We start from the raw sequence: 12,096 nt of genomic DNA, 5'->3' as shown, positions 1-12,096 counted from the left end.
CATGCCACGGGGGGCACTCTGCAGATTGCCGGGAGGGCGGCAGGTGGCTCCGGTGGACCTCCTGCAAGCGTCCCTGTGGAGGGTCCGCTGCTCCCACGGCTCCGGTGGGAGCATCCGCGGGCACGCCTGCGGGAGGTCCACCGGAGCCGCGGGACTGGTGAGTGGCAGAGCGCTCCCCCATGGCGTGCCGCCGTGCTTGGGGTGGCGAAATGGCTAGAGCTGGGCCTGGTTAGAACTAGACATCTAAGTTAAAATGAGATGGGTTTCAGCTGTGCAGTTTGGATTTGAATTCCCTAGATCCCTCAGTTTTGGTGGTGTATTCATTTGATGTTCCAGCTCAGGATTGTCATAGAGAGGGGTCTGAGTAGCAACGTTCTAATCTGGAAATGAATCCTGTTCTTAAATCCCCCAAATTTCAAGATACAGATTGTTCAAAGTGAGTATTGAAATTTCGCATTGCTTCTATTTGTGTTCGAATATAATACCAATCTAGATATAGTGATGGGCAAACCTTGAAATGATCAAAATTTGGATCTGGTTTGGAGAAGTGATCAACAACTTGTTGATTAGTAAAAGCTCCTCCCAGCTGCCATTTCCAGATGGATGGAAACATTCAGAGAATAACCTTCTCATCTGACATTTAGCACCGCTGGCCCTGACTACACACCAGAAGTATAAAGCAATAAAAATTGAAGGATGAGAAGGGATGGAAAATGATCCAAGGGGTTGTTACAAGTATGATCGAAAAGTAGGAGGATATTGGGGTTAGTTCTTACTTTATCTGAAATTATTCCCCCTTCTCTAGCTAGATGGAGTGATGATGTGATTCTGGTGAACAATGCCTGTGGTCCTAAATATTTTTTTGTCTACACTCCATATTGACACCTAGGGATTTGCATGGAACATCCAACAAGGGATGTGGTAAATTTTTAAATCAATATTGGATATTTTTCTAAAATACATGCTCTAGGAATTATTTTGGGGAAGTTCTATGGGCTGTGCTATACAGAAGGTCAGGCCAGGTGATCCCGATGGACCCTTCTGGCCTTGGAAGCTATGAATGGAATAAGTGCAAGTTATAGGAATTTGTGTGTGCCTTTTCTACATGTTCAGATGAGGATATCACCCAAAATGTTGTCTGTAAGCATACAGGTTTTCAGTATGCATGTACAAATATGTGTGTATATGCAGTGTACACAGTATTGTATATTCCAAACTTAAACTCTCATGAGAAACTGAAGTACCCTTTGGATGCCATTGTATACACCATTCTGTTTTTATATAGTCATATTTTTGTACAGTAAAAACAGACTTGTATATTTGATTTTATAATCCTCCCTTATATATAAAACATGTTTCCTATTGCTATATATAACCCTGCAAAAGGCTAAAGTCTATGACAGTTTTTAGGAAATCATCTGCTCCACCCTGAGCTGTAATGGCTCAGCAGAGACTATATGAAGTTAACCAGCATCCTCCTGGGACATTACTTCATAAGTGACTGAAGGTGAAGACAGTCATCTTCTAAATCACTAGTCTCCCTTCCGACACCATTTATGTGTTCCTTTCATGCCCTTTTCCAAGTACTAACCCGATGGGATCCTGTTTAGCTAGTGCAATCTGATGGGTTCACAGGTCACGATGATTTAGCTGAAGGCCAAAATAAAAGTTTCTTCAACATACACTAAAACAATTGCCCAACTCCTTTAATAAGGTGTGGTTACTTTTTGTTGCACTGCCATCATAATCTGGCCATAAAGTTGGTGAAACGAACCCCTCAATCTCCCGAGTATAAGGACGATCATCTAGTGACATCAATCTGACATAGGAATTCTTACACTACTGAATTTCCTTGCTGCTGGTTTAACAAATAAAAGAGTGTGTGAATGTGTGTGTATGTGGGGGGGGGGATGTTCAAGGAGAGGAGTGACCCAGGATGCCCCTGTGCTCTGCCAATCCTCAGCTGCAATTTTGGCCCCCTTTCAGTGTTGCAGCCTAGTGTAATTTAGAGCAATCCTTAGGCTGCTTTAATACTACACAGGGAGAACTGGCTTTCACAGAGAAGCCCTAGGATTGGGGTACTACAAAGGTGAGACTTAAATCTCTCTCTCTCTCTCTCTCTCTCTCACACACACACACACACACACACACACACACTATTTGTGCTCTGGCCAGTTTGGCCTCACCAGATGTTCTGGCCCAGTTTTGGTAGATACATACAAGTTGTGGTGTTTTCATTTGTAATTCCAACTCAAGATTGTGGTGTCAGTGATGAGCTACTCACAGTGTGCTTTCCCTGGGTTATATCATTAGAACATTTTGGTGCAATTGTAAATTTAAGAACAAATGCTGCCCTCACATTAACATAAACAATTCCCATTTGAGTGTGACTTTTTAATGACTGCAAGAGGTGAGGGCCTTTGTATTACATCTCATTGGAAAGACAGCACCCCTAAAAGCATAATGCCTTTTTGGACCTTACAACAGTCTTGAGTTAGTACTGACTCAAAGGGAAAAGTGTCACCTATAGACATGCACCTTCATTAGATAATTTTTTGGAGGTCTGCCATTCATATACCTGACCCTAGGTAGCTTATAAGAGCTAAAGTTTTCACTGCAGAGGGTGCTATGGCTCTAGGATCATGTATGTTCTACATAGCTTATAAGCAAACATAAAATTCCTATAGACATTTCATATAACTTAAGATGTATTAGTGAAGCAATATGATACATTTTAACCAATGTTTCACTTATAACCAGAAACTTTACTTGCACTTAAACAGGTTTTTTTCAGATATAATGTTCAGAGTTTCTTTTCCATTTTATTACTATATATTTGATTGATATTAAAGATAACTTGCCAGCACTTGAAAGGAACTGACCATAGATAACTAAAATAAGAATAAGTGATAAATTGCTACAACACTAGACATTCCTATATACAGAGTCTTGTAGCATGTACTAAATAAATTGGTTCATATTAATAAAATATAGGGTTATGATATAGATATTCTTTCTTGCAGGTAGTGGAAAAAGAAGGATATCTTCTAAAAGCTAAAATTGCAGAAGGAGGCAAGAAGTTAAGGTATTGTTCATTTTATGTTGTGTCAATTATATAACATTTAATCAGAAGTCATATGGGCCATATCATGAATATCAGAAGTGGCCAATGTCTGGCATATGAACCAAATGCAATCCACAGTTTTACTATTCTGCACATGGGTGCTCTCATGTTTAATATGTTGTTGTAGCTTGCTGAGGCTACAGCTCTCAGAATACAGTTGATATAAACTGCCAGGCTATATCATATGATGTGACCATGAGCCCTGCTTCCATATTAAAAATGGGGACAGCTGCAATTCTGTTCCATTTTATGCACATTAGGTGCAGCCTTTGGGCTCCAGGCAAATAGATAATGCAGCTTTCAGCTGGAGAACATTTGGGCACAGCTGGTGTGGACTTCGGGGGTGTGATCTGGACACCCATATAATTGCTGCTTCCATATAGGCACCTAGGGTAAGACTTTTAAAAGCTGTCAGAGCTGACCTATCTCTGCTGCTGTTGAAGTCAAAGGGAGTTTCACTATTGATTTCAGTGGGAGCACAGTTAGGTAAACACTGAGAGCCAAGGAAAATCCTATCTCTTTAGGTACCTGAATGGCAGCAGAACAGACACAATTCATTCTACCTTCTGGAGGATTATTAGCTGATTGATATGATATATTATAAAATTCCATCTGATGAAAGATCTACATTTTAAAGTTCCTAACTGTCTACATAGTAATAAACCATGTGGATCTTTTGGGTCAGTGACCCAGGATGTTTGAAAGCAAATACTCTTTTGCCCTTATACATGTTGTATGACCCCCTCAACATCTCTGAGGCATTATATTTTTTCTGGTAGCAAAATTCTATATACAAAGTAAATGTAACCAAAAAACAAATTACTATACAGAAGTGATCAGAACTGACCAAAACAGAGACATTCACGAGTAAACCAAAGGTTAATTGAGCTTTCCCTTAAAGCTGTATAAAGATGGAGTAAGATCACTGAAGTGTCTGTCTTTGTCATTGTCTGTCACTCCTTGGTTTTGGTTTTGGACTGAAGACTTTTGCAAAATGTAGAGTCTCAGTAATGAGCTCTAAAAAGGGGGCAAACTTGGGTTAAATCTTATCTTCTCCAGTGGCTGTTTCACAAGGGGAGTTCCTCAAAAGAGCATGCCTTACCTCCCTCCTATAAGTTTGTCAGAGACATTGTTCTGTGAGCTGTCTTGTTAGGTTGAGAATGAAGAGTGGGGTGTGATGTAGCTAGTACCCAGCCCATGAGGAATGAAAACCACAGCCTTGAATTGACACCGAAAGCAAACTGGGAGCCCTGGAAAGTGCAGATATTGCTCAGGATGGGGCTGTTGTTTTAATAACTGGACTTGTTGTGTCTTTTCTCCCTTCAACACAAGATATGGTGTTACAATCATCCAATCTGGAGGTGACAAACACATGGTTCACTGTGGCCAGATCCTAGTTTGAGAAGAAGCAGCATACTTTCCTGGCAATCTTGGACTGCATTCATTTCTTGGAACTGTTATGCAGTATTAGTGATGAGTTGAGTCAGCCTCAAGGTCTCATTCTATGCTGATGACCTAAGTACAAAGGAGTATCAGTTGAAACTTAGAAAATCGCAAAAAAGCAAATGAATTCAATCAGACATTTAACATTACTTAAACAAAGGGTATGTATGAGTAAGAACTGGGGCTTTGCATATGTTAATACCATGTAGTATTCAGAACAGAAAAGCTTGCAGAATGTTTGTTTCCAACTCATGTGGTTACGCATGAAACATTCAGAATATTATTATTGCATTTATAAACATGGCATTCTCCATTCAGATTTTAAAAGTACTACTGTATTAAAGATGGAGCAATCGTGAACAGTGTTGGTGTTATAATGTGCTGCCATCAGGTGTCCATTTGCTAGAATGCAAATACTGCAGCTGCTGCAAGGCTGATGTATTGTGTATTGCTTCAATTTACAATATGAAGATGTCAGATTTCACCCTTTGGTGATCAGCCACCATTTTTTTGACTTTATATAAAACAATTCTGTTGATTCAAAAAGATTATTTTATGCAATATACTTTTTGGTTTTCAATTTGGATCTTTCTGCATATTTATATTGAGGACTATCTGTCTCTGTGGATGAAAAACAGACAAAGATAACTTTTTTATTTTGGTCTATATATTCTTTATCCATCTTCTCCCTCTCCTTATTTAGCCCTTACTGCTCATTCACTGAGAGTGAATTTTTCAAAGCTGTGGAATATGCATCTGGAAAAGACTACAGTCGCTGATGAATTGACTTTCCCAAAGGGCTTGAAAACCTTGCCCACACTTTTACATGTCCAGTGAAATTCTATATATGAATGTCCATCTGTAGAAAAACCAGTTAACCCCCCAAACTATATTTGACCTTATTAAGGTCTATCGAAGCACTTCATAAACAAAAACTGCTCTTGTGAACTAACAGTTAAAGGTAAATAAGTAGAAACCATGAAGTTTTGATTTAAAGATAATTTTTAATTTAAGGAGAATGGTAGGGAAAAAAAAATCTTGTCCTGAAGCCATACTCAGATATGATACAGTCATTGTCTTGTCTGATTCTGATTCAGCTACACAGTATCCTGCAAGAACACTCTGAATCTTCATATGTCATAAGGGGTTGAACCAACCCTTTTTCCCCTAAAAAAGAGAATTCAAAGTTCAGTAACACTGCTTGTTGCCACATGGCACTAAAGTCTTGATACAGAATGCTTTGAAATTACCATATCTGAGATATGGTCTCACCTCAGTATTCCATAACACTAACAATCCATGCTTACATGCAATATATAGATGCAGTTGTTGTTAGCTAACTGCACACATGCATCATCAGGAACATACCTCCAATTACAGTTCTTGTGAAGCTCAGTTCTTTCACTTCTCAAGGGATCCTTCAAAATTATTTTTCAGTTTTCCTCTATTTTTCTTCCACACTGTGGCAGGGTGACGACTCGCTGGCGCGGCGCCTCCTGCTGGCTGCCTCGGGAATTAGCTCTTTCCAGCCCAGAGCGCCCTCTACAGGCTGGTGTCTCGCCCGCCGCTGGCTCCCTGTGTCCCTCACGGACCCAGATGCCCCTCTACTTCAGGGTTCTGCCCCCAGCAGCAACCCCCTGTCTCTGGGTCTCCCCTCCCAGGGGAACCCCCTACCCTCTATCCCCACCTTGCCTCATTGGCTACTGCCACTCATCATCTAGTCCCCGCTCCCTGAGGTGGACTGCAGTTGGTAAACTACTCATCATCTCCAAGGGAGTTAGGACCTACTATCTTTGCCTGTCTCTGGGCTGCCTCTCTGCAGCCCCTTTTGTAGGCCCTTTACCAAGGCCTGCAGCTTGGGGTTTTGCAGGCTGGAGCTGCTCAGCTTCCTCTGCCCTTCTCCAGCACAGTTTACCCTAGGTACCCTTCTCAGCTCCCAGGCAGCCAGGTCCTTCTCTCTCAAAAAGCCAGAGAAAGACTCTCTTCCAGTCTCTGGCCCTCAGCCCTCTTACAGGGCCAGCCATGACCTGACTGGGGCATGGCCCCACCCGTGGCTGCTTTCCCCTAATCAGCCTAGCTTTTCACCTACCCCAGCCCTCTCCCAGGGCTGTTTTAAGGTCCCAGGTCACCCCGCTACACACACCCTTTAGCTTCACTCTGGATTTCAAGCTGAGATGAACCCTAGAACTCAAAGTGAAACTCAGGGTGTGTCTGGACTTCAATCACAGAGTCAGACAGTTGCTCATGTAGACATATATGAGCTAGCTTTAATCTAGCTATCTTGGGTAACAGAGCAGTGACTCTGCAGCAGCACAGACTTCAGTGTGGGCTAGCCCTGCTAGTAATTACCCACAGGCTTCAGGGTTCAGCCCACCCTGAAGCCCGTGCTGCCTTGGCTCTGCTGATGTAGTACCTGAGCTAGCTAGATTAAAGCTAACTCCAGTAGGACTACACAAGCTGCAACCCCACTCTGTGATTGCAGAGTAGACATTTGCGCAGTCAAAACAACAGTCTTTTATGTGGCTTTGTGCAAAAGTAAATTTCACATCTTCAGTGCAAAATTGTAAATAGCTCCAGGTTCTCTTGAAGCTGGGCCGTCATTAACAGGAAAGGTTGCAAACCTTAGGGAACCTTCTGATGAATCTGATCTGAGTTCTGAGTTTGTCAGGAGACTTGAAATTCAGTAGGTTTTGAGTATCATTGTGAATATTTCACAAGGCTTTTCTTGCAAATCCCAGCACCCACAGCACAAGTTTTATGTTGATAAATCAAATAAAGCCAACTTATGTACTCTTGAGCAAGCCTGATTATATATCTACTAGAGGGGAGGCTCTGGTACACATGAATGCAAATCTCTTGCATACTGACCCCTACCTTTCTCTCCACTATCTTTGCCTGAGTAGACTAGGCCCGGCAAGTGCTTTCAACCTGAGGTCTACTGCTAATTCATGTGTGGATTAATTATGAAACACATATTGGATTGACGCTGGACAGGTCAAATGACCCACCTGGTATTGCCTTAGATGTCCTCGCTGGGAATGTAAAATACTAGGGACGTCAACCAAAATCATTGATCATTGCACACTGGTCTGGTAGAGGGGCAGTAGAAAGGACACTGTCATTGAAGCTTTTTCAGTAAAAAAAAAAAAAAAGGAGCTGCAGGTATGGTTTGGCTGGAGAATCTTTCCCCTTGGTTTTTACTGGTAGTCATTTTTGATGCTACCTCATAAGGATATTGTGAGGATTAATTAGCAGAGCTGGTTGAAGTGTTTATTCCAAATAATGGTCCATATCTTCAGCTATTGTGAGTCAGCACAGTTTATATCAGCTAAGGATCTGGCCTAGTTATTCATTGTGAATTTGAGGGAGTCTCCTAAATCATTTATACACATAAGTTCTGCTGACTTTCAGTGGGACCTATGTTCCTATGTTATTTTAGGTACTTTGGAAAATCGCACCCTTAGCCTTCTGTTTTGGTTAGCAAGTCTTCACAAATGGATCCACATTTTCTTCAAATGCATTTGCTTTTGGTAAACATTCACCAAATAAACTGAGTGAATAATTTTAAGCTTCTGGGTTGTTCATGGATTGTTGCCTTCAGATATTTGGTTTTGCTGCTCATTATTTATATAGGCTGAGTGGTCACAAATATGCCTGAAATCAAATCCTGGCCGCATTAATGTCAGTGAGAGTTTTGTCTTTGATTTCAATGCAGCCAGGATTTCACCCAAGGTATTATTTCTGCTCCTTGATAGAATGATTGAAATATATTAAATAGGAGAGTAATCAATAGTGAATTGTGATTAATTCATAGATTCATAGACTTAAGGTCAGAAGGGACCATTATGGTCATCTAGCCTGACCTCCTGCACAAAGCAGGCCACAGAATCTCACCCACCAACTCCTGTAACAAACCCCTAACCTATGTCTGAGTTATTGAGGTCCTCAAATCGTGGTTTAAAGACCTAAAGGTGCAGAGAATCCTCCAGCAAGTGACCCATTCCCCACGCGGCAGAGGAAGGCGAAAAACCTCCAGGGCCTCTGTCAATCTTCCCTGGAGGAAAATTCCTTCCCGACCCCAAATATGGTGATCAGTTAAACCCTGAGCATGTGGGCAAGACTCACCAGCCAGCACACCAGGAAAGAATTCCCTGTAGTAATTCGAGATCCCACCCATTCTAACATTCCCATCACAGAAACATTGCATATTGACCTGCCTAATCAAAGATCAATTAATTGCCAAAATCAGGCTATTCCCATCATAAACCATCCCCCTCCATTAACTTATCAAGCTTAGTCTTGAAAGCCAGTATATGTCTTTTGCTCTAACTACTCCCTTGGAAGGCTGTTCCAGAACTTCCTCCCTAATGGTTAGAACCTTTCATCTAATTCAAGTCAACTTCCTTGTGTCCAGTATATGCATTGTGTTCTTTGGTGTCCACATTGATACTAGCTTTAAATAATTCCTGTTTTCCCCTCTCTAGATATTAATCCATCTGGTATATTATAAGGAGCAATCATTCTCCCTCAGCTTCTTTGGTTAGGGCTATCAACAACCCAAGGTCTTTGAGTCTCCTTTTCGTAAGCACAGGTTTTCCATGTTCCTCGGATCATCCTAATGTGTAGCCCTTCTCTGTATGCTGTTCCTGTTCTGAATTCATACCTCTTGAAACATGGAGACGCAGAAACTCGCACAAGTATTGCCAGATGAGGTCCACACAGTGTCTTGAAAAGCGTGCACACCTAACACCTAGCCTTAATTGTTACCTGGAAATACCTCGCTGATGGCATCCATAAAACGTCGATATGCTTTTTTCCAAATGGCCATATTGGACATTGTCGGCTCATAGTAAGCCTGTGAGCAACCAATAACCCAAGTCCGTCTCCTCCCTGTGTTACGTCCAACTGAGTGTCCGCCAATTTGATAAAGACCAGAAAATCTTGTTATTAATCTCTAATGCGTGACCTTGGCACTTTTCTGAACCTATTTTAGAAAGTTATCCAAATATCCCGCCTAAATTTTACGCGTATTCAACTCTGTCGTGTCGGTACCTTCGGTGTGGGGTTTCCAATTTACAAGGTCATCCATGATCTCCTGTATTATATGCTGGTGGGTCCTTCTCAGTGTAGCAAATAAAGCCTCCGAACCTTGTGTCATCCGCAAATCACTTTAGTAGCACAATTCCACTTGTGTGACCGGTCAGAATAAAAAGTTAAAATAAGATTGGTTGAGGAACCGCACTAGTAACCTCCGTCAGCCTGACATCAGGAGTTCAGTTCGTTATGACCCATTGTAATCTCGCCCCTTTAACCGATGTTCCTTATTCCACTCTTTTTCAATTTCATATTGATCCCCATCTTTTCCAATTTAACCTAAGTTCCACCATTGTGGAACCTTATCAAGCCCTTACTGAAAACTGAGGTAAATGAGATCCCACTGTGTTTCCCTTGTTAAAGAAAAGTGCTGTTACCTGTTTCTCAAAGAAGGAGGATCAGGTTGGTTTGGGCACAATCTATCCTTTGTAAAGAGCGCTATACGTTGTTACTGTGTCCCAATGTACTCGTTGACCTCAATGTCTAACTGCTTTCTCATTCAAGAAATTTTTTCGCAAGACCTTTGCATACTAAATGATGGTCGAACTAAACCAGCCAATTACTCAATCACGCTTTCTTTTCCCTTCTTAAAAAATAGGAATTATGGTTTAGCAGATCTGAAGGCATACAGTAACAAGCCCCTGAGTTTTAACTATTCATTGTAAAAATCTCCTTGCCTCATGGTGCTTGCAGTTTCATGCCAGTTTCTTAATGATTTCTTGATGAAATATCTGGCCTTCACTACTTGTGAAGGAGATCCATCAGTCTTATCACATCCAGAAAAATGCTGGAGCCCTATTTGAATTAACTAGACACTCTTCTCCATCTGTACTGGAAGGTTAAAGTCTCCATGATCACGACAAATTCCCATTTAGAACATGAGAAAGGTCCTATCCATATCCACATCAGGATCGTCCGGTGGTCTGTAGCACCCCAAGCACTATCTCAGGGGAGGCTCTAGCAGCTTTCTTTCCAGAGTGATTTTTGCCCAGACAGACTCTGTCTTATCATTTCCTTTATTTCTTATGTCTTTAATACAGTACCTCATTCATTGATATACAATGCTACTCCACCACCTTGGCTTTATTTCTGTCTTTTCTAAATAGCACATAGCCTTCAATACCGTGTACTCCAGTCATGACTACTATTCCACCATGTTTCTGTTATCCCCATATATGCATATCCGGTTTTCACTTCCTTCACTAGTAGCCTCTGAGTTCCGTCCATTTTTGTTGTTACCGTATGAGGCTCGCTGCATTAGTAGATCAAACAGCTTAATTTTTTGCCGTTTGGCTTCACTGACAGTTCTTATTCCGATTAGTGCACAGAACATTCTAGCTACCAGTGATCACCTATTAGGACTGGTATCATACACTACCGCTTCGTCTTATGTCCACTCTCCTACCTCACCCCGGCTGTATCCTTTCTTACTTGTTCTTTCCTCTGCAATTGTTAAATCTAGCATAGGAGATTACCGTGGACATCTCTCAATCATCGTCCCCCAAATCCTAAATTTTATAAGCTCTCTAGTCAGTGTGCCCAAGCCTCCATCCTAGAAGTCTATTTCAAACTTCCTTTACATCAGGTGTAGAGTCCATCACTGAGAAGAACAGTCTCCGTCTATGAATGCTTCCCCAGTCCGCCATATCACCGAAAGCCCTGCCTCAATAGCAGACCACTGTCCTGAGCCATGGTGTTAGCGCCCATAATATTGTCATACCTTTGTTGCCCTGCTCTAAGGAACAAGCAAAGAATCCCACTGAAGATCACTGAGCCTTGATTTTCTAAGTCATCTTGCCTCAGTCTGGCATAGTCGTCCCTTGATATGTCTTCAGCGAGAATGTAGCCCGTACATTTGTTTCCCACGTGAGAGGACAATCGCAGGATTCTTGCCTGCTCCCGCGTTAGGGATCCTTTTCAGCCTCAAGAGTCCACATCCCCAGTAGTCTTAGCACGACGCCGGGCCGGATCAGCAATACCCCTTCTATTCTTCGCAGATTCAGCTTCTAGTTACAAGAGCATGTCTATTCGCTAGTAAGGAGTCCCCAGTCACTTAGACCTGCCTTTTGCCTGGTGAGAGTGTGAATTCTCCTCTTGTGCAGTCTATCCGCTGTTGCCCCATCTGGCTGCAAGTCCTGCCGTCGATTTCTATTGTCCCCTTGCAATTCCTACTGCAACCCATCCTAGTAAATGGTGCGAGCGTGTTGTGCTGCGAGATGGTGGGATGGCTCCCTGGGGCTGCATATTGTGCTGTGTCTCCGTGTGACTCTTCTACGCTCTTCCTATAGAAAAAACTGCATACCTGCACCTTGTCAGCCAAGCGAATCACCTACAGGTGACCACCGCTGCGGTCCATTCTTCATTTGCAACTCTGCAAACCTGTTCCTAGAGCTCATTGTGACTTCACTGGCCGCACTCTTTTGCCGCGCCTGGTT

At 42.2% G+C, this 12,096-nt stretch overlaps 1 protein-coding gene across 2 annotated transcripts in view; it reads left to right on the top strand.

The window, feature by feature from the left end:
- The window catches only part of ARHGAP15 (Rho GTPase activating protein 15), a 467,195-nt gene that overhangs the window by 71,102 nt on the left and 383,997 nt on the right, over positions 1–12,096 (top strand). For both annotated transcript variants that reach the window (XM_032780498.1, XM_032780495.1), the window contains one exon: positions 3,024–3,085. In XM_032780498.1, coding sequence (XP_032636389.1) covers positions 3,024–3,085 — 62 coding nt within the window. The remainder of the gene's footprint in view (positions 1–3,023; positions 3,086–12,096) is intronic.

The sequence above is a fragment of the Chelonoidis abingdonii genome, chromosome 10 (genome assembly GCF_003597395.2).
Source record: "Chelonoidis abingdonii isolate Lonesome George chromosome 10, CheloAbing_2.0, whole genome shotgun sequence".
NCBI classification, from domain to species: domain Eukaryota; kingdom Metazoa; phylum Chordata; order Testudines; family Testudinidae; genus Chelonoidis; species Chelonoidis abingdonii.
This window is presented reverse-complemented; position numbering and strand designations above follow the sequence as displayed.